General features: G+C 45.3%; 1 protein-coding gene across 1 annotated transcript; it reads left to right on the top strand.

Moving 5' to 3' along the window:
* Positions 1-19,441: 19,441 nt before the first annotated feature.
* Positions 19,442-20,919, top strand: LOC119951577 (zinc finger protein 239-like). Its single transcript, XM_038774764.1, has 2 exons — positions 19,442-20,020; positions 20,722-20,919. Exons 1-2 carry the CDS (start codon positions 19,442-19,444, stop codon positions 20,917-20,919), a joined length of 777 nt encoding a protein of 258 aa, XP_038630692.1.
* Positions 20,920-23,152: the final 2,233 nt, after the last annotated feature.

The raw sequence follows: 23,152 nt of genomic DNA, 5'->3' as shown, positions 1-23,152 counted from the left end.
GATTGTGTGAAGCTTAATCTTCATTCACACAGAGCCCACGCTCTGATAGGCTGGAGGGCCAATGTACTTCCGGTCTGTAAAGCTTGCTATTGGCTACCCGTCGCCAAAGAACAATGGGCAACGGAAGTCATGTGGCCCTGGAGGCACTTTGACCTCCAGATGCGCAGACCATTTGGCCAATGTAAAAGGTCCATTCCTGCACATGCGTCATTTCCCATCTCTCTTGGACATGCGCAGTTCCTGGCCGCCCGCGCGGCGGTCGAGCGGTTTCTCCAGCGCGGGGGATTGTGGGAATTGCGGCTGCCATTTCTCATTTAGAGCCCAATCTCCAAACTCCTGGGACTGGGATAAAAAGGAAAGGGCGGGGCGGGCGGGGTGCGCAGCGACCTCACCCTGACACAAAGCACACGTCGGTAGTCACTGGATTTGATTGTGACGTCTCCCTTAGAAAACAATTTGTTAACTGTAGGTGTAAAGATTTAGACACCTGGGTGACATATTGGGGAGGACAACAGGTGAGAGAGAAATTGAACCCAAGAGTCAGCAGCTTTAGGGGAGGAGAATTGGGGGAAAGCAGGAGGCGGAGATTCGGATGAATCAGTATTAAAATCAACAAGGAGGAGGGAATGTGTGGGGAACAAACATTTGAAAGGGAGAAGGATTTTACTGTTGTTGCTACTGTTCAGGCCCAAACCATATTCATTCTGTCACTTGGAGTTTCATTCTGCTGAAGTTACAGCCCCCTGTAACTGGACTAGAGTTTAATATTCTGGATTTAGGTCAAATAAACCAGATTTGGATTGGACAACCTGTGTGATATCATTGATGTGGGATCAGTAGGGCTGCAGATTTTCTGGGTGATCGGTGTCTCTTTAAGAACTGCTGTCTCTTTAAGAACTGCTGTCTCTTTAAGAACTGCTGTCTCTTTAAGAACTGCTGTCTGTGATCTCTCCTCATTCATTCAGGGACACTCAGCTGAAATTATTTTACAAAAAAAGTTTGCTTTCAGCATTACACCCAACCAATCCTTAATATGAAATTGATCAATCCGTGTCTGAAATGTTCCACTGGTTGAAATGACATAGAATGGACATCAAAGAAACAGGCCATTCGGCCCACCTAGTCTGCAATGGTTTTGATGCTCCACACGTGCCTCCTCCCAGTCCTCTTCGCCTTCACTGTCAGTCAGAACTCAGTGGGTAATACAACATCTTGAGTTCCAAAGTTGTGGGCTCATCTTCCCATTCAGGACTGTAGAACAAAACTCATGGCTAATACTGCAGTGCTGCTCTGTTGGACCTACCATCTTTCAGATGAGATGTTAGTGAGTCCCAGTTTAACTGCTTGGTTAGACCTGGGTTAGGGGGCTAGGGTGGAAGGGTGGGGATATGTAGGGTGCTCTTTCTGAGGGCCGGTGTAGCCTTGATGGGCCGAATGGCCTCCTTCTGCACTGTAAATTCTATGATTCTATGTCTACAAAAAGATGCAGGCAGGTTAAGCGCGTGTGTGTGGGGGGGGGGGGGGGGGGGGGAATGCAGATGGAATATAATGTGAGAGAATATGAACATGTTCACTTTGGCAAGAGGAATAGAGAAACAGTATCCTATTTAAATGGAGCGAGATTGCAATACTAAGTGGTACAGAGAGATCTTGGTGTCCTGGTACAGGAATCACAAACCGTTGGTTTGCTAGTAGAAGGGGAATGGAAGCTGTGCAGGGCCTTGGTGAGGCCACATCTAAAATATTGCGCACTGCTTCTTCACCTTATTTTAAAAACAAAGATATAATTGTGTTAGCAACAGTTCGTACAATCTGCTAACACACCAGTGAATTCGCACCGGGGAGAGGTCTTGACCAGCTGCCTATGTGTGGGGGCAGGGATTCACCTGGTCATCCAGTCTGCTGACATACCAACGAGTTCACACTGGAGAGAGACAACTCTTCAGCTCGCTGTGTGGGTAGAGATTCAGTCGGTTATCTGAACTGAGACCTGAGCAAGTTCACCAGTGATTACAGGGTTCGAATTCTGCTGTTATTTGTTGTTTCTCACTCCCATGACTGGATCATGTTCAATCTGACAGCCAGCGGTTCCTTCCTGCTGGACTAGTTGATCTGATAAGTTTGCTTCCAGCCCACTTATTCTCTTTGAGAGTTGTTGTGAAAATATAATTTCATGTTTAATGTGGATCATAGAATGAAAGGTTGCTTTGAAGGTAAATCATATTTACTTTGCTTTTGTGTTTGGAACCGCTGTGAGCATATCACATTGCCATGAAGGTGGGCTGTAGGATTTGGGAGGTTCTTTTGTTGAATTTATCTGGGCATTTCTCACAGAAGGCAATTGAAGATTTGGTCTACTGTATTGTCAAGTTTCCTTGGACTTCGTGAGGGGGAAAAAGCTGGACGATTTACCTAGTTCGAAGCTAGATGAAGAAACCTACAGTGACCGGCACAATCGGTTTCTTTGGTAGTGGAAGCATTCAGCTTCAACAGTGAGCTTGAAATGAGGAGTGACAAAGAACTGGGCGCTGGTTGGAAAAAAAAATCTGTCTGCCCAAAGTCAGAACCAGAAGGCAGTGAGGCTCAATCTTGTGCTGAGTAATCCAGAGTCATCAAGCATTGGAGGCTCAATTTATCAAAAGGGAATGGAAATATGTGGACGAATCCTTGGGCCTGAGAAGAGTTGCTGAAATATTGAGAAGAAAATGATGTGCATTCCAGAGGGCTGTGGCATACCTTTGGGTTAATCCCTGGAAAAGTAAACAAATCTTCAAGATCCCACAATGTGTAAAGAATCTCTTCGGTAGAACGACGATCCAGTTCTGACTTTATGACTTAGTGTTATGGGAGAGGTGTTTTCAGAACCCCAAAATGTATCAACCCCCACCTTTAATGGATTGTTGCTTTTGAAGCACACGGCTTGTTACCCAGGTGTAGTATTACAATTATGGACAGGTGGTTTTTAAAACAAAACAATGTTTATTCCATGAACTCAAATTAACCTATTAAATAAACATTGGATCTCTTAACACCCCTTACTTCAAAGATAACCCCGAAAATAAGACAACACTACCCAATCCTGCAAACTGTTCCTTTACACATCCAAAAGACTTAACAAATCCTTCAAACAGAAGCACATTAGATTTATATTCAATGCTGAGACCTTTTTACAATTCCGATTTCACCAAAGGATTAAGAGATAGTCCATCATGGCAGAGGTCACCGGCAATGCAGCTCACAGCCACACCTAAGCTTTCTTCAAACTGAAACTAAAACTCTCAAAAAGCAGAAGTGAGCTCAGCTTCCCCCCCCCCCCTCCCTCCCCCACCGTGACATCACTTCAGTAATATTATCAGCATAATTTCTTAAAGGTAGATTTTTTAAACATCCAATTCTTAAAAGCACTCTCAGCTGACATTAGGTAATTACACAATGTAGAGTTACATTATGCGCTTAAAAAAAATTCACATTAAAATTTGTTTTTGTTTAAAGACGTTAAGCCTTGTGGTTTATCTTTTTTCAGTTAACTACTGGGTGTTTTGATTTCTCTTGAAACATTTACTGGTTATATACATTTGATAGATACAAGTTGTGACTCTCATTGATTAGGATTAGGCTTTGAGGAAACTGATTAGTTAGAAGTCACGTATTGTAAAAATGGTTGTTATTTATAAAAAATATTTTTAATGGCATTTTCAATTCATACATAGTAACACTTTACGTTCAATATTTATAGCACGTATGGTTCTTATATACATTATTGGTGGTAAAAATGATGGTTAACAATGACAGAAAGAAACAACATAGAGTGATATTGGATGTTGCCAATCAGTTTCTGACTCTCAGTCCCACAAACCATAACCCCAACGCAACTGATAACCCAAAATCACCTGAACCCATAATAGCACTAACCTTAACCTTAATAACACTAATCCTAACCACTAATAATCCAAATCATAACACCTAATACTCTCAACCTAATCATAACCACAATGGTTAGCACTGTTACTTCACAGCTCCAGGGTCCCAGTTTCGATTCCGGCCTGGGTCATTGCCTGTGTGGAGTCTGCACGTTCTCCCCATGTGTGCGTGGGTTTCCTCCGGGTGCTTCGGTTTTCTCCCACAAGTCCCGATTTGCTTGTTAGGTGAATTGGCCATTCTGAATTCTCCCTCAGTGTACCCGAACAGGCGCCAGAATGTGGCGACTAGGGGCTTTTCACAGTAACTTCATTGCAGTGTTAATGTGAGCCTCCTTGTGACAATAAAGATTATTAATTAAAATTAACTAACATCCTCAATAACCTTAACCGCGAATGCCCACTATCACCACCGGAAATATCCATTCACTTTAATCACTCATCACCTGAAGTGTCCACTGATCATAAAACTTCTTAAAACAAACACTGATTATCTACTAACCCTAACTCTTTGTAATCCCTAACCCCGAATCGCCTATAGCCATACAAGCATAAACAAATCCTAACCATAACCTAACATTAACGCCTTATAACCCAAACCCTAAAACCGAATATATACTAATGCTAAATATGACCCTAACCTTAAAGCAACTGCAACCCTAACCCTGGATATACACTGACCTCTGATAACCCTAACTGAGGATCACAGACCGGCCTCTGAATCACAAGTTGCAGTGACACCTGCGGAGTCACTGGTTCATGTGACATTATTGATGATGCAGCCAGAGTGATACCCCTCCCCCACCCCACACCTTGGCCCCGACACAGACTCCCTCAATGTGACAGAGTGGTTTCTGAATTGCAACGGATTATGGGTAATGTCATCGCCATTAGTCACCGCCACCAATCTCACACAACCATTAGAAATACACAGATAGACTCGGAGGAGGCGGGACATCCAGTTCATCAACCCTGCCCCACAACACCTCCGCATCGGGACTGTAGGAAAAGTACATGTTGGTAGTCACTGGATTTCATTGTGACGTCCCCCTAAGCAGAACAGTTTGTTAACTTCAGGTGTAAAGATTTAGACACCTGGGTGACATATTGGGGAGGGCAATAGGTGAGAGAGAAACTGAAACCGAGTCAGCACCATCAGGGGAGGAGAACTGGGTGAAAAGCAGGAGGAGGATAGTTGGATGAATTAATGTTACAGTCAATAGGGAGGAGGGTGTCTCTGGGAGACAGAGATTTATCATCTGAGATGAAGAATTTTCTGCAACAAATAAAATTGTCAGTTCTGAATTTCCATCCTGCAATCACAGTGATGACTTGATGATGTCAATCCTATCACATCCATTAAAGTCTCTCTCAGGTCAGTCTTCTGCCTTCTCTTTCCCAGAGAAAATATCCCCAACCTATTCAAGCTATCATGTAATTTAAACACTCAGTCCTGCTATCATCCTTGTGAAGCTTTCTTGCACCTCCTTGAGGCCCTCTGTCAGTTTAGAAGGAGGGGCATATTTTAAAGGGGCGGCAGAGTAGCACACGGTTAATGTCTCTCTCTAAAGATGGTCCCTCTGACAGGACGACACTCCCTCAGTACTGACACCGGGAGAGTGGACTGTGGGGGCTCGAGGCTCTGGAGAGGAGATTCAAACACCCACCTCCTGACTCAGAGGCGAGAGTGCGACCCACTGTACAGAATCAGCTGGTGTACTTACTTCACTGAATCACAGAATCTTCATAGTGCAGGAAGAGGCCATTTGGCCCATCCTCTGGCTTTCTGGCAGAGAATTCTATCCAGTCCCACTCCCCTGTCTTATCCCCGTAACCTTTTACATTCTTTCTTTTCAGATATCAATCCAATTTCCTTTTGAAATACCTCGATCGAATCTGCCTCCACCACCCTCTCAGGAAGTTCATTCTGGACTCGAACCATCCTGTGGGTGAATAAAAATTCCTTCTCCGAACTTTTACTCTTTTGCCAATTATTTAGAATCTGTGCCCTCTTGTTCCGGATTCTCTCTTCAGTGGAAACAGATTCTCACCATTTACCCTGTCCAAACCCCTCAGGATGTTGAATACCTCGAACAAGTCTCCCCTCAGCCTTCATTGCTCCAAGGAAAAAAGACCCAATTTCTCCAATCTATCCTCATCGCTACAGTTCTTTATCCCTGGAATCATTCTGGTGAATTTCCTCTGTCCTCGCAAATCTTCACATCCTTCCTCATTCATGGTGCCCACACTGGATACAGTGCTCCAGATGAATCCAAACAAAATTCTTATACAAATTCAACATGATCTCCTTACTCTTGTGCTCACTGCCCCTATTCATTTTTTTAAAAAAACTTGTTTATGGGACATGGGCTTCTCAGGCTGGGCCAGCATTTATTGCCCGTCCCTAATTGCCCTTGAGGGGACAGTTAAGAGTCAACCACATTGCTGTGGGTCTGAAGTCACATTTAGGCCAGACCAGGTAAGGCAGCAGATTTCCTTCCCTGAGATTAGTGAACCAGATGGGTTTTTACGACAATCAGCAATAGTTTCATGGCCATTGTTAGACTTTTAATTCCAGATATTTTATTGAGTTTAAATTCCATCACCTGCCGTAGTGGGATTCGAACCCGGGTCCCAGATCATCACCCTGGGTCTCTGGATTACTCATCCAGCGATAATACCACTATGTTACCGCCTCTCCAATTAATAAAGTCTAAGGTACTATCTGCTTTATTAACTGCTGTCTCAACATGCCCGACCACCTTTAATGACTTATGTACATATACACCAAGGTCCCTCTGTTCCTGAACCTCCATCAGAGTTTTTCCCCTTTATTTTATACTGTCTCTCCATATTCTTCCTGCCAAAATAAATCACCTCTCACACTGTGCATTGAACTTCATCTGCCACTTGTCTGCCCAATCCACCAACCTGTCAACGTCCCTTTGAAGTTCAAGACTATCCTCATCACAGTTGACAATGTTTCCAATCAAACCCTGAGCACCACAGACTGAGTCATGAATATATATCAGGAAGAGCAAGGGTCCCAACACTGACACCTGGGGAATTCCACTACAAACCTTCCTCCAGTCTGAAACACAACCATTTATCACTACTCTCTGTTCCTGTCACTCAGCCAATTCCTTATCCAAGTGTCGACTTTCCCTGTTATTCCATGAATTAGATTTTTTCTCACAAGTCGGTTGTGTGATTCTGTGTCAAATGTCTTTTGAGAATCCGTATACACCATATCAACAGTGCTGCCCTTATCAACCTTCTCTGTTACCTCCTCAAAACACTCCAGCAGGTTAATTAATCATAATTTTCTCCCAATGTCCCAGGCTGGCTTTCCTTAATTATTCTGCACTTGTCTAAGTGACTATTGATTCAGCCCCTCTATAGTTTCCAGAAGTTTCCCGACCACTGAAGTCAGACTGACAGGTCTGTAGTTGCCGGCTTTATCCTCACATCCCTTTTTGAACAAGGGAGTAACATTCATAATTCTCCAGTCCTCTGGCCCCAGCCCTGTGTCTAAGGAAGACTGGAAAATTATCACTGGTGTCTCTGCAATTTCCTCTCACTTCCCTCAGTATCTCTGGATGCATCCGGTGCTGGAGTCTCATCTGGAAGTAAAGGTGGTGTTTCTACCACCTCAGAATCACAGAATAATAGAGCAGAAGAGGCCCTTCAGCCCATCGTGTCTGCACAAATGCATGAAAAACACATGACCTGCCGACCTAATCCCATTTGCCAGCACTTCCTGTTTTTACTTTAGATCGATCTGTAATAGTGGTAAAACCACCATTTGTCATCCAGGATAAAATAAATGTCCATCATCAGCTTTTGTGGATCATTTCAGTGGAAATGTGCTCTCCCAGGCTCAAAGAGCATCAGCCCACTGGAAGCAAAGTCGTGAGACCGGCCAATCCAGCAGAAAGAAACCCTGCGACCCTCCCACTTCACCAAGTGTCAGAATGAACATGGTTCAATCTTGGATATAATTCACAGCAGCAATAACAGCAGAATCCAACCCCTGTCATCACTTGTGAACTTGTTGGTGTGTCAGCAGGTTCGATAACTCAGTGAATCCCTTCCCACACTGAAAGCAGCCAAATGACTTCTCTCCAGGGTGAAGTCGCTGGTGACTCTTCAGCTTGGATACCTGAATGAATCCCATCCCACACTGAGAGCAGGTGAATGGCTTCCCCCTGGTGTGATTTCGCTGGTGTGACTTCAAGCTGGATAACTCAGTGAATCCCTTCCGACACTGTGAGCAGGTGAACGACCTCTGCCCAGTGTGAACTTGCTGGTGTCTTCGCAGGCTGGATAACTGACTGAATCCCTTCTCACACTGAGAGCAGGTGAACGGCTTCTCCCCGGTGTGAACCCGTAGGTGTTTCTGCAGGCCGGATAACTGAGTGAATCCCTTCCCACACACAGAGCAGGTGAACAGCCTCTCCCCAGTGTGAACTCGCTGGTGTCTTCGCAGTTGGGATAACTGAGTGAATCCCTTCTCACACTGAGAGCAGGTGAATGGCCTCTCCTCAGTGTGAACTCGCTGGTGTCTTCGCAAGTGGGAGAACTGAGTGAATCCCTTCTCACACTGAGAGCAGGTGAAGGGCCTCTCCCTGGTGTGAATGCGTCGATGAATTTCCAGCTTAGATGGGGCATCAAATCCCTTCCCACAGTCCCCACATTTCCATGGTTTCTCCATGCTTGAGGTCTCTTTGTGTCTCTCCAGCTTTGACGATCAGCTGAAGCCTCGTCCACACACAGAACACGTGTATGGTCGCTCCCCGCTGTGAATGTTGCAGGCTATGTAACAAGTTAAAGCTCTTTCCACAGTCAGTGCTCTGGAACACTCACTCAGTAGTGTGTGTGTCTCGGTGCTTTTCCAGTCACAATGATGTTTAAAATCTTTTGAAGCTGACAGATCGGGCAAACATTTCTCCTTCTAGATTCAAAGGCCGATGATATCCAGGCCGTGATGAAGCAAGTGACTCAGTGAGATTGGGATGTGATGTTTCCTCCTCTTCTAATATCCTGGAAAAACAATTTTCAAAAAAATTTTCATCAGAGTCAGTACAGGATAGAAATTCAGAACAGACAATTCTAGTTTCTATCGAACATTCTTTCCTCTCTCATTCCCCAAAAGCTGTAAATCTCCATCCCACACACTCTCCCTCCATTCTCACTCTGCTGTATCTAATATTCACCCTCCCAATTCTCCTGAAGGTGCTGATTCAGGCTGACTGACAGATCCATGCTCACTGATTCCTGACCAGGAAACGGAAATCATAACAATGAGGAGCTGCAGTCGGCCATTCAGCCCATCGAACCTGCTCAACTATTCAATGAACTCATTGGCCGATTTACCTCAGCACCATTTTCACAAAATATCGCCAAATACCTTGATGCCTTCAATAGCTAGAAACATATTATTCTCGATCCTGAAAATACTTGATGACTAAGGCACGGTGGCACAGTGATTAGCACTGTTGCTTCACAACACCAGGAACCCGGGCTCAATTCCTGGCTTGAGCCACTGTCTGTGCGGAGTCTGCACATTCTCCCTGTGTCTGCATGGGTTTCCTCCGGGTGCTCCGGTTTCCTCCCACAAGTCCGGAAACACTTTGTTCGGTGAACTGGATATTCTCAATTCTCCTTCAGTGTACCCAAACAGGTGCCGGAGTGTGGCCACCAGGGGCTTTTCACAGTAACTTCATTGCAGTGTTAATGTAAGCCTACTTCTGACAATAAAGATTATTATTTATGTTGTCAATATCCCTTGTTCCGTTCTGTACCCATTTGTTACTCTGTTGCATTCATTGGTTAAAAAATGATTTTAAAAATAACAATTTATTAAAAATGTGTCCAACTCATCCGTGAATATATTCAATGACCCCCACACCCCACTGGCCCCTTTGGAAGAGAAATTCCGAGCCGAATATCCCTCTGAGGGAAGAGATGACTGGAAATATATAACGTAGCCACAGTACAATATTACCCAACTGGAAAAATAATAAATGCACTTTATTACAAAACCATCAATAATATATCTAATATGTACCATTTAAAACACTAGATATATCTCTATCCTACATTAATTTATTATTCCCTTAAATGTCAGCCATCTCCTGGGGAAACCAGTCCTTTAATTGAGAACATTAGGAAAGAGACCATTCTTTTAGCCAGGCAAATAAATGTGTCAAGCTGAGGGAACAAAGGATGCCGGATGCCAATGTCTTTACGAGGGAGAGGGCAGCACGGTGGCGCAGTGGATTAGCCCTGCGCCGAGGTCCCAGGTTCGATCCCAGCGCTGGGTCACTGTCCGTGTGGAGTTTGCACATTCTCCCCGTGTTTGCGTGGGTTTCACCCCCACAACCCAAAGATGTGCAGGGTAGGTAGATTGGCCATGCTAAATTGCCCCTTAATTGGAAAAAATGAATTGAGTGCACTAAATTTATTTTTTAAAAGCGGGAGAGAGAGACCTGGGCCAAGCTTCCTTTCCCTTCAGTTGCTGCAAGTCACTAATTGACGGTCAGAATGAGAAAAGAAACTGAAAGGGGGAGAAAAGAAAGTGTTTTACTCACAGATGTTGGAGACAGGAGGAAGTTTCAGTCTATGTGAGGCCCCAGTTTGGATGGTGGAAGAGAATCCTTCCGGTTCATCAACTCTTGCCATTGCACAAAACCTTCCGGCCGATGCGCGGTGACGTCTCAGGGTTCCAGTGCGCAGGCCCGGCGCGCGGACACAGAAGCTTCGCCCCATTCATTGTTCCCCCTCCTCAAGACAAGGTTTCCAGGCAACCGGCTGACAGCTCCGGCCAGAGCGAGAAGCCTCTCAGTGATTTCCCCACCCTCCGTGCCGGGACTGCGCATGTCCAAGAGGGAGGAGAGGCTGCGCATGTGCGAGGGGAAGCTCATCCCCTGACCTTCCTGGTGAGGTGTTGACCAATGGGAAGAGTGGGAGGACAGGATGGACTCTGGTCCTCCAGCCAATCAGCGTGGGCTTTGTGGGAATGAAGATTGAGCTTCACACAGATTGAAACTCCCTCCTGCCTCCAATCTATGTGAGTAAAACACTTTCTTTTCTCCCTCTTTCCATTTCTTTTCTTATTCTGACCTTCAATTGGTCACTTGCAGCAACTGAAGGGAAAGGAAGTGAATCCAGGGAGGGTGCAGATTCTGGAAAGGTTGGCCCAGGTCTCTCTCTCTTAAAGACATTGACACCCTTTGTTTCCTCAGCTTGTTACATTTATTTGTCTGGCCAAAGGGATGGTCTCTTTCCTAATATTCACAATTAAAGGACTGGTTTCTCCAGGAGATGGCTGACATTTAAGGGACAGTAAATTAATATCGGACAGAGATATGTCTAATGTTGTCATATGGTACACATTAGATATATTGTTTATGGTTCTGTACTAAAGTACATTTATCATTATTTTTAGTCTTGTAATATATAAAGGAACATAGGAATTAGGAGCAGAAGTGGACATTTCAGCCCTTCAAGCCTGTTCCGCCATTCAACCAGATCATGGATCTTCCTAGTCTGAAATTCACCTCCAGACCAGTTCCCCATATCCCTTTAACCTGTGATTTAAGTCAGAAATATATCTATCTCCTTCTTGAAACCATTTAATGACTCAGACTCTGCCACGCTATGCAGCAGTGAGTTCCACAAATTCACCACCTTCTAAACTCCAGCGGGTATAAACCCAAACTGTTCAATCTCTCCTCATACGTCAACCGTTTCATCCCTGGAATCAATCTGGTGAGCGTCCTCTGAACTGCCTCCAATGCTACCACATCCACCAGATTACTCCAGATGTGGTCTTACCAACACCCGATACAATTGCAACAATACGTCTCTACTTTTATTCTCAGGTCCTTTTGCAATAAATGCTAAAACTGCATTTGCCTTTTTATTGAATGTTGTACCAGCATACTGACTTTCTGCGATTCATGAACAAAGGCACCCAGATCCCTCTGCCCAGAAGCATTTTGAATCTGCTTTTGATTCCAATAATTTGCCTTTTGATCTTTTTGGCCAAAATGAATAATCTCATACTTATGTACAGAATGTCCAATTCACCCAGCACGTCTTTCAGGACTTGTGGGAGGAAAGTGGAGCGCCCGGAGGAAACCCATACAGACACGGGGAGAACGTGCAGTCTGCGCACAACAGTGACATGCGGGAACCGAACCCATGGCGCTGATGCTGTGAAGCAACAGTGCTAACCACTGTGCTAACATGCATTGTCCTCTAAAGGGCTCACGTTTACTTTAGATATTCTCTTGCTCTTTATTTACTTACTGGTATCAGGTGTATTTTGGTATCAGGTGTTTATATTTTCTGCTAGTTTCCTTTTGTAGTTCATCTTAGCTCTTTTGATTTTATTTTTAGTGCCTTTTGTTGAATGTTCAAGTTCTCCCAATCCTCCAGCTTACCAGTAGCTTTGGCAGTATGGTATGCCACAGCTTTTTACCTTTATGTCCTCTTTGACTTCCTTGTTTAGCCATGGGACGTTTTCGCCCTTTTACAATTTGTCTACCTCTCAGGAATATACAATATGCTTTAATTGAGAGCTAATAATTAACTTTATTAGTGTCACATGTAAGCTTACATTGACACTGCAATGAAGTTACTGTGAAAACCCCCAGTCGCCACACTCCAGTGCCTGTTTGGTTACACTGAGGGAGAATTCAGAATGTTAAGTTCACCTAAAACACATGTCTTTCGAGACTTGTGGCGTGTATCCGGAGCACCCGGAGGAAACCCACGCAGACACGGGGAGAACGTACAGACTCCGCACAGACTGTGACCCAAGCCGGGAATCGAATCCGGGTCCCTGGTGCTGTGGAGCAGCAGTGCTAACCACTGTGCTACCGTGTCGCCCATAGGTCTGCAATATTTTCCTGAACATTCGTCATTGTTCATCCACTGTCTTACCCTCAGTTATTTGTGCCCAGTCTCCTTGAGCCACTCTTTCCTCAGGCCTGTGTAATTACCTCTGCCCAATGCTGTCACTCTAGTATCACACTCTGTCTTTCCTCGCTCAATCTGAATTTGAAATTCTAGCATGCTGTGATCACTCCTTCCAAGAGGATCCTTCATGACAAAGCTGTTTATCAATATTTCTTTGTTACATAATGCTAAATCTAAAATACCCTATTGCTCTATGAAAGCTCCCTCACGGCTACCCTTGCCAATTTGATTAATCCAGACAATATGCATGTTAAAACACCCATGGTTATTATGTATTATGACGTATTCCTCGGGGGCCTGTAAATTACTCCGACCAAGGAGTTTTACCCCTTGTTTTTTATTTCCACCTGTATTGTTTCTGCATTTTGGCCCTTAGTGCCAATACAATTTCTTTTTGATGTCATCTTTAACCAATAAAGCAACTCCACCAACTGTTCCATCCTGTCTATCCTTTCGGAATACTGAGTACCCGGGACATTCAACTCCCAGTCCTCCTGCAACCATGTTTCAGTAATCCCCACCAAATCATATCCTCACCAAATCGCATCCCCACCAAATCATATCCCCACCAAATCATATCCCCACCAAATCGCATCCCCACCAAATCGTATCCCCACCAAATCGCATCCCCACCAAATCGCATCCCCACCAAATCATATCCCCACCAAATCATATCCCCACCAAATCATATCCTCACCAAATCATATCCCCACCAAATCATATCCCCACCAAATCATATCCCCACCAAATCATATCCCCACCAAATCATATCCCCACCAAATCATATCCCCACCAAATCATATCCCCACCAAATCGCATCCCCACCAAATCGCATCCCCACCAAATCATATCCTCACCAAATCGCATCCCCACCAAATCGCATCCACACCAAATCGTATCCCCACCAAATCGCATCCCCACCAAATCATATCCCCACCAAATCATATCCCCACCAAATCATATCCTCGCCAAATCATATCCCCACCAAATCATATCCCCACCAAATCATATCCCCACCAAATCATATCCCCACCAAATCATATCCCCACCAAATCATATCCCCACCAAATCATATCCCCACCGAATCATATCCTCACCGAATCGCATCCCCACCAAATCGCATCCCCACCAAATCGCATCCCCACCAAATCGCATCCCCACCAAATCATATCCGCACCAAATCATACTCATTTGTCTCTATTTGTGCTGTCAGCTCATTGACCTTGTTCCCAATACTGCGTGCATTAAGGTACAAGGTTTGGAAATATGTCCTCCTGATTTGTTTTTGACCTGCAGGATTATGTTGTGCTGTCTGCTTTCCAGACATTCTGTCCTCCTTTATTTTTATTTTTTTATTTAAAAAAAAATAAATTTAGATTACCCAATTATTTTTTCCAATTAAGGGGCAATTTAGCGTTGCCAATCCACCTACTCTGCACATTTTTGGGTTGTGGGGGCGAAACCCACGCAGACACGGGGAGAATGTGCAAACTCCACACGGACAGTGACCCAGAGCCGGGATCGAACCTGGGACCTCAGCGCCGTGAGGCGGTTGTGCTAACCACTAGGCCACCGTGCTGCCCCTGTCCTTCTTTATTGATCTCTGATAACACTCATCCCCTTCCCAACTTTCACTCTCACAGTCATGTCCTCATCTTACGTTTTATTTGTTTACGTTTCCTTTCACCTCGGTCATTGTTAGACTGGCCCTGTCTGTTCATGCTATTAACCACTACCTTCCCCTCACCTGCTGTCCTGCTACTTTGGTTCCCACCTCCCTGCTATTTTCGTTTAAACCCTCCCGAGTGGCACTAGCAAATCTCCCTGTAAGAATATTGGTGCCCCCCCAGTTTGGATGCAACTGTCCTTTTTGAACAGATCCCACCTGCCCTGGAAGAGTTCCCAATGATCTGAAAATCTGCCGCCCTCCCTCCTGCACCAGCTCTTTAGCCACATGTTCAGCTGTACTATTTTCCTCTTTCTTGCCTCACTACCACGTCATTACCACTGTTGAAATCTTTAACATCCGAGTAAGACTTTTTGACTGAAAGAAGCATAACAGTTAACAACACAGTTGGCCTGTTCCCCCCTTTTGCCCATTTAACCCAATTTTTTTAATGGCTTATAGATGACTGGCCACGATTCTGGAGCATGAAATAGGTTTGCCCCTTGGTGATGCTTTACCTGCTCCGGTTCCCATTCTTTCAACCTGGGGGGATAGGTAGTTTAAACTCTGGTATCACTATCCCTTAGTCCAGGCTGTTTCAGTTTGCAGGAGTTACAACAGTTCTTAAACAGACATATAACTTACAAATACTTCTGCTTTAACTAATTATACAATCAATTTTTGATTTGGGTTGTTCGCCACTGGAGATCGAGTCCTTACTTATACAATTCTAACTTATCTAAACTTATGGCCAAATCCTTCTTGGTTGTCCCCGACAACCCTCAGTACAAATACTGCCAACTTTAATTGTGTTCATAATCATAATCATAACCGTTTATTGTCGCAAGTATGAAGTTACTGTGAAAAGCCTCTAGTCGGCATATTCCAGCGCCTGTTCGGGTGAGCAGGTATAGGAATTGAACCTGTGCTGCTGGCCTTGTTCTACATCAAAACCAACTGTCTAGCCCACTGAGCTAAACCAGCCTCGGTTCCCAGTTTCCAACACGTGTTACAGTACGCAAGGTTGCCCGCGGCAGAGCCTTTTACCTTTTAACTTTTTCTCTCTTTCACGTCCGCGACGTGTAGGCTGTCCGTGACAAAGCCTTTTACCCTTTTTAACTGTGGAGTTACTTTCAGGACCTGTGTTTTCAAAGACCCTGCTCTCTTTGTTTTAATCTGCAAGCGAAAATGTTTCAAAGATGTACCCAGGTCCTGGAGTACAGAGTCTTACTGATCGCAGTATCTGGGCCAGCGGAGCAGAATGTTCTTGACCAAGGCAACCGCTGGGAAAATCCCAAAGTATAAAATTATACTTGTGGCTACTTAGGTTTTTCCCCTCAACCGTCCACCAAGCACTTACAGTCGTCCACTCCAACTGGGGTCAAAATAAGTGATCTCGGTGGAACCTCTAAATTACTGTCGAAATCTTTAACATCCGAGAAAGACTTTTAGACTGAAAGAAGTGTAACCGATAACAACACAGTTAAAGTTAAATGATTTTATTTGTCACAAGGAGAGAGGCCACAAGAATCAATGGTCGCAGCAGGCCCACTCTCGGGAACATGAGGGAGGTAAAGATATTTATACACAATAAGAAACCCATCCCCCCACATTGGTAATTGCTGAGCCTTTCAGTTGGCTTACACAGAGACAAAGGTACAATTCCGATCCACAGGAGGGGTGATCAGATGACGTCAATGTCTACTGCAGTAATTCTACAGAGATGAATATACATCAGCAATACAAAGGCCATGCTAATCGACTGACGTCACTGGCTCCGATGGTACTGTTATTGAACAATGGTGTGTGTGTCACCATACAAACTGAATTGATTTTGTCAAGATATCGATTAAACTCAAGACAATGTTACCAATTTACAAGGGGCCATCTGTCTGTTAACTGAATTAATGAGGTAACAGAAAGCATTTTACAATGAGCCCCTTTAAGACTTGTCATGTATCCCATGATGCTTCAGACGGCCAAGTTAGGTTTCCACACCATCTTCGAGGGCCTGCTGTTTAACTTTCTGCCCAACTCCCTAAATTAACTTTGTAGGACCTCATCTCTTTTCCTGCCTATGTCATTGGTTTCGATATGGACCACGTCCTCTGGCTGTTCACCCTCCCCTTTCAGTGTGTCCTGTGCCATCTCAGAGACATCCTGAGTACTGTAGCTACGTTATATATTTCTGGTCATGGTGTCGTTACCGCACAGAAGGAGGCCATTGCACAACTTGAGAACATGCCAACTCTGTCGAGCAAATTTGTCAGGCTGGAGTGGGTCCCATTCTGGAAGCCTGCAGGATCTATCCAATTCTATTGAGAAATTGTTGATAGGCAGCAAGTTCATAAGAACATAAGAACTAGGGGCAGGAGTAGGCCATCTGGCCCCTCGAGCCTGCTCCGCCATTCAATTAGATCATGGCTGATCTTTTGTGGACTCAGCTCCACTTTCCGGCCCGAACACCATAACCCTTAATCCCGTTATCCTTAATCCCTTTATTCTTCAAAAAACTATCTATCTTTACCTTAAAAACATGTTTGAAGGAGCCTCAACAGCTTCACTGGGCAAGGAATTCCATAGATTCACAACCCTTTGGGTGAAGAAGTTCCTCCTAAACTCAGTCCTAAATCTACTTCCCCTTATTTTGAGGCTATGTCCCCTAGTTCTGCTGTCACCCGCCAGTGGAAACAACCTGCTCGCATCTATCCTATCTATTCCCTTCATAATTTTAAATGTTTCTATAAGATCCCCCTCATCCTTCTAAATTCCAACGAGTACAGTCCCAGTCTACTCAACCTCTCCTCATAATCCAACCCCTTCAGCTCTGGGATTAACCTAGTGAATCTCCTCTGCACACCCTCCAGCGCCAGTACATCCTTTCTCAAGTAAGGAGACCAAAACTGAACACAATACTCCAGGTGTGGCCGCACTAACACCTTATACAATTGCAACATAACCTCCCTAGTCTTAAACTCCATCCCTCTAGCAATGAAGGACAAAATTCCATTTGCCTTCTTAATCACCTGTTGCACTTGTAAACCAACCTTCTGTGACTCATGCACTAGCACACCCAAGTCTCTCTGAACAGCGGCATGCTTCAATATTTTATCGTTTAAATAATAATCCCGTTTGCTGTTATTCCTACCAAAATTGATAACCTCACATTTGTCAACATTGTATTCCATCTGCCAGACCCTAGCCCATTCACTTAACCTATCCAAATCCCTCTGCAGACTTCCAGTATCCTCTGCACTTTTCGCTTTACCACTCATCTTAGTGTCATCTGCAAACTTGGACACATTGCCCTTGGTCCCCAACTCCAAATCATCTATGTAAATTGTGAATAATTGTGGGCCCAACACGGATCCCTGAGGGACACCACTAGCTACTGATTGCCAACCAGAGAAACACCCATTTATCCCAACTCTTTGCTTTCTATTATTTAACCAATCCTCTATCCATGCTACTACTTTACCCTTAATGCCATGCATCTTTATCTTATGCAGCAACCTTTTGTGTGGCACCTTGTCAAAGGCTTTCTGGAAATCCAGATATACCACATCCATCGGCTCCCCGTTATCTACTGCACTGGTAATGTCCTCAAAAAATTCCACTAAATTAGTTAGGCATGACCTGCCCTTTACGAACCCATGCTGCGTCTGCCCAATGGGACAATTTCTATCCAGATGCCTCGCAATTTCTTCCTTGATGATAGATTCCAGCATCTTCCCTACTACCGAAGTTAAGCTCACTGGCCTATAATTTCCTGCTTTCTGCCTACCTCCTTTTTTAAACAGTGGCGTCACGTTTGCTAATTTCCAATCCACCGGGACCACCCCAGAGTCTAGTGAATTTCGGTAAATTATCACTAGTGCATCTGCAATTTCCCTAGCCATCTCGTTTAGCACTCTGGGATGCATTCCATCAGGGCCAGGAGACTTGTCTACCTTTAGCCCCATTAGCTTGCCCATCACTCCCTCCTTAGTGATAACAATCCTCTCAAGGTCCTCACCTGTCATAGCCTCATTTCTATCAGTCGCTGGCATGTTATTTGTGTCTTCCACTGTGAAGACCGACCCAAAAAACCTGTTCAGTTCCTCAGCCATTTCCTCATTTCCCATTATTAAAACTCCAGGATAAAACTTCAGGATCATGATCAACCACAACCCCCTGTATCTTCAACAACTGAAATAATCCTATAAATTAGTCCAGTAATAGAGACACATTTCCGTTAGGCTAGCAACCTGCATGAAGATTTTCCGATCTCTGTGTCCAGGACAGGAAGCAGTGAGCAGGGATCTGTCAATCAGCCTGAATCAGCACCTTCAGGAGAATTGGGAGGGTGAATATTAGATACAGCAGAGTGAGAATGGAGGGAGAGTGTGTGGGATGGAGATTTACAGATTTTGAGGCATGAGAGAGGAAAGAATGTTCCATAGAAACGAGAATTGTCTGTTCTGAATTTCTATCCTGTACTGACAGTGGTAACTTTTGTAAACTCCTTTTACAGGATGTTAAAAAAGGAAGAATTACAGACAGAAATCTCAAACGTAACCTCTCAATCTGACAGAGTCACCAGATTTCTTGGGATCGGAATATCATCGGCCTTTGAATCTAGAAGGAGAAATGTTTGCCCGATCCGTCTGCTTCAAAGGATTTTAACCATCAATGTGACTGGAAAAGCACCGATACACACACACACCCGAGTGAGAGTGTTCCAAAGCACTGACTGTGGAAAGAGCTTTAACCAGTTACACAGCCTGAAGAAATACTACACCATTCACAGCGGGGAGGGACCGTACACATGTTCTGTGTGTGGTCAAGGCTTCAGTTGTCCAATCTGCAGAGACACAGGCTGACCGAAAACATGGGGAAACGGTGGAAATGTGGGGACTGTGGGAAGGGATTCCGAGCCCCATCAGAGCTGGAAGTTCATCGACGGATTCACACTGGGGAGAGGCCATTCACCTGCTCTCAGTGTGGAAAGGGATTCACTCAATTGTCCACCCTGCAGACACACCAGCGAGTTCACACTGGGGAGAAGCCGTTCAGCTGCTCTCAATGTGGGAAGGAATTCAGTGATTTCTCCAACCTGCAGAAACACCAGCGAATTCACTCTGGGGAGAAACCATTCACCTGCTCTCAGTGTGGGAAGGAATTCACTGAATTATCCCACCTGCAGAAACATCAGCGAGTTCACACTGGGGAGAAGCCATTCACCTGCTCTCAGTGTGGGAAAGGATTCACTCAGTCATCTGACCTTCGGAGACATCAGCGAGTTCACACTGGTGAGAGGCCGTTCACCTGCTTCCAGTGTGGGAAAGGATTCGCTCAGTTATCTGATCTGCAGAGACATCAGCGAGTTCACACCGGGGAGAGGCCGTTCACCTGCTTTCACTGTGGGAAAGGATTCAGTCGTTTACCCAACCTGCAGAGACACCAGAGAGTTCACATTGGGGAGAAGCTGTTCACTTCTCAATGTGGGAAGGGATTCTGTGTTTCCTCGTACCTGCTGAGACACCAACAAGTTCACAATTGATTACAGGGGTTGGATTCGCTGTTATTGTTTCTGCTTCAATTACATCCAGGACTGCATTTTGTTCATTCTGTTAGTTGGTCAATGGGGAGGGTCTGAGGGTTTCTTTCTGCTGGACTGGCCTATTTCATGACTATCTCAGTGGACTTCAACATTCACAAGGTTCGCAGAGTGAAAATTGGAAGATATTTAGTTCATATTTCTGTTTGGAATCCCCAATGCCTGCCACGTTGCCATGGAGATGGGTGATGGTGATTACCTGGTTCTTTTGTTTCATTCATTTGGGTGTTTTTCACAGCAGAAAACCATCAGGGTATGAGGGGCAGGTTGTCTGAGGTGGCCTCGGAAACTACATTAAGTGGTCTGATGGGAGGTGGACAATAGCTAATATTTATGGAATTACTACATATTTACAAATGGGACAGTTTGCTCAGTTGGCTGGATGGCTCGATCGTGATGCGGACATTTCGAAGTAACAAACTCAATCTCATAACACAACACAAACAGTTGCGGGGCACAAGGCCTCGATACAATACGACCGTTTCAGAGCCAAGTAACCACAAGGCACAAAGGCCTTGGTACATGTTTTAACAGTAACGTGCCAAATATAGAAACAATCACAGGGCACCAAGGCCTCATTACACCTTTACAATTCACAAATTAAAGTCAATCACAGAGCACAGAGGCATAGCAAACGTTACTATGATATAACAAAAGGAAACAATGGCAATACAGTAACAGAAGTTATCAACATTCAAATAAAGCACAGAGGAACAGCACGAGAGCAAGTCGAAAGAAAACTCGACTAAATGCAAAGAACTGCTCATATTCATGCTCAGCATCCTCTGTCACCCCCTCGAAAGGGGCAGAGCCAAGAAACCACGAGGCACAAAGGCCTAAATATATTACAAACTTACAATCATATAAACAGTCGCGGGGCACAAGGCCCCGATGCAATACGACCGTTCCAAACAAAATATAACACCACAAGGCACAAAGGTCTAGATACATGTTTTCACAGTAACGTGCCAAATATAGAAACTATCACAGGGCACGAAGGCCTCAATACACCTTTAAAATTCACAAATTGAAATCAATCATAAGGCATAGGTGCATAGCATAATATTACAATAATATGGCAAAAGGAAACAGTGACAATACAATAACAACAAAAGTTCATCAACATTTAAATAGAGAAACACAGAAAGAAAACGAATAGAAGGAAAATTCAGCTAAATGCAAACAGCTTCTCATGTTCACACTCAGCACCCTCTGTCTGTCACCCCCCGAAAGGGGGACCCCAGTTTACTCAGACATTAGTCCCAAGCCACTAGCCAGAAAAGCGGCTACCATTCGTACCCCTCCCCTCCCCGTCCTCCCCTCTCGGCAGACATTACATCGGAGGAAAGGCTCCTCCCGCAAGGAGCACAGACCGCCGGAAAGAGTCACCTCCGGGCGTGGTAGAGGAGAGAGGGTGTCTCCATCATGGAACCATGGAAAACCTACTCAATTGGCAAGGGGCTAGTGATAACAGGCCAGCTCACAGCATTCATCAGTAAAAGTAACAGTCCAGTCACAAACAACAATGTAATATCAAAGACACCCACTAAACACAAAAAACATCGGGAATGATGTATAATCACCCCGTTTCTCAATCAAACAGAAACAACCATCCTGAACCACTTGCCAGAAATCCAGCAAGCAGCCAGTTCATTCATCACCCGCCCACCCCCCTCCACCCAGCCCGGCAGTCTACACACCGGAGGAAAGGCCCCCCCTCGCTGGGAGCATAGACCAATGGAGAGAGTCACATCCGGGCGTGGCAGGGGAGAGAGGGTTCCTCCATCATGGAACACGCCGAAAGGCACGGGACCATCAGGAGGCAGAGCAATTTAACATTGTAAAACAAAACAGTAAGGAAGCAAAAAACCACGGGAAGTAAAGTTGTCTGTCGTAGGCAAAAAAGAAAATTCTAATCCAACACCAAAACTCAATCACACCGTGCAGTATTCAAAGAAAAGTTCACTAAAGTCCACATTTCATAACGTGAGCTTTGGCCACAAAACTTAACAGCCGAAGCTCACGAAAAATCCACAAAATCCACAAAGTCCACAAATGTCGACGGCTCGGAGAAAACCCCAGGTAGTCCCTCCAAAGTAGGCAACAGTCAGTAAAAGGCACGAAAGTCCCAGAGTCAATCCCGACGGTCCAAAGTGCCATAAGAATTCCAACCGGGACCCGAATCCGACCTGCCGCCTCTGGGAACGTATCCAGCTGACCTCCTTCCTCCATTCCGCAAGCCACGAACACCGACCCTGCCTTCCGAGAGCTTGCGTTTGATGGAACAACGCAGAGGGAGCCCCACTCCTCTCTCTCTCGGGGTCAGTGCTCCGACAGGCTTTGTAGTTCAATGAAGCGTCCATGAAACCCCACCCGAACCGCAGCGGCAGCCTCAGCCACCCCTTCCTCCGTACTGCCTGATTTGGAAGAAGGAAAGTGGGAGGAAATGCCGGCTGTGAGGCAGGGGCTCCAGTTTAAACAGTCTCCGGCACCGAGCGCTCGGGAAAGGTGCACCCTCGGGGCCGGTCCTCTCCCCTTCCCTCGGGGACCGGGAGCGATGGGGACCGAGCCGCCACTCCACCCCATCCAGAGGTTTCCAGGCAACCGGCTGACAGCTCCGGCCAGAGCGAGACGCCGCTCGGTGATCTCCCCTCCCCCGGTCCGGGACTGCGCATGTCCAAGAGAGAGGAGAGGCTGCGCATGTGCAAGGGAAAGCCCACCCCCTGACCTTCCTGCTGAGGTGTTGACCAATGGGAAGAGTTAGGACCGGAAGGACTCTGCTCCTCCAGCCAATCAGCGCGGGCTTTGTGTGGATGAAGATTCAGCTTCACACAGACTGAAACTTCCTTCTGTCTCCAACATCTGGGAGTAAAACACTTTATTTTCTCCCCCTTTCCATTTCTTTCCTCATTCTCACCTTCAATTGGTCACTTGCAGCAACTGAAGGGAAAAGAAGTGAATCCAGGGAGGGTGCAGACTCTG

Source organism: Scyliorhinus canicula, chromosome 17 (assembly GCF_902713615.1).
Source record: "Scyliorhinus canicula chromosome 17, sScyCan1.1, whole genome shotgun sequence".
Classification (NCBI taxonomy): domain Eukaryota; kingdom Metazoa; phylum Chordata; class Chondrichthyes; order Carcharhiniformes; family Scyliorhinidae; genus Scyliorhinus; species Scyliorhinus canicula.
This window is presented reverse-complemented; position numbering and strand designations above follow the sequence as displayed.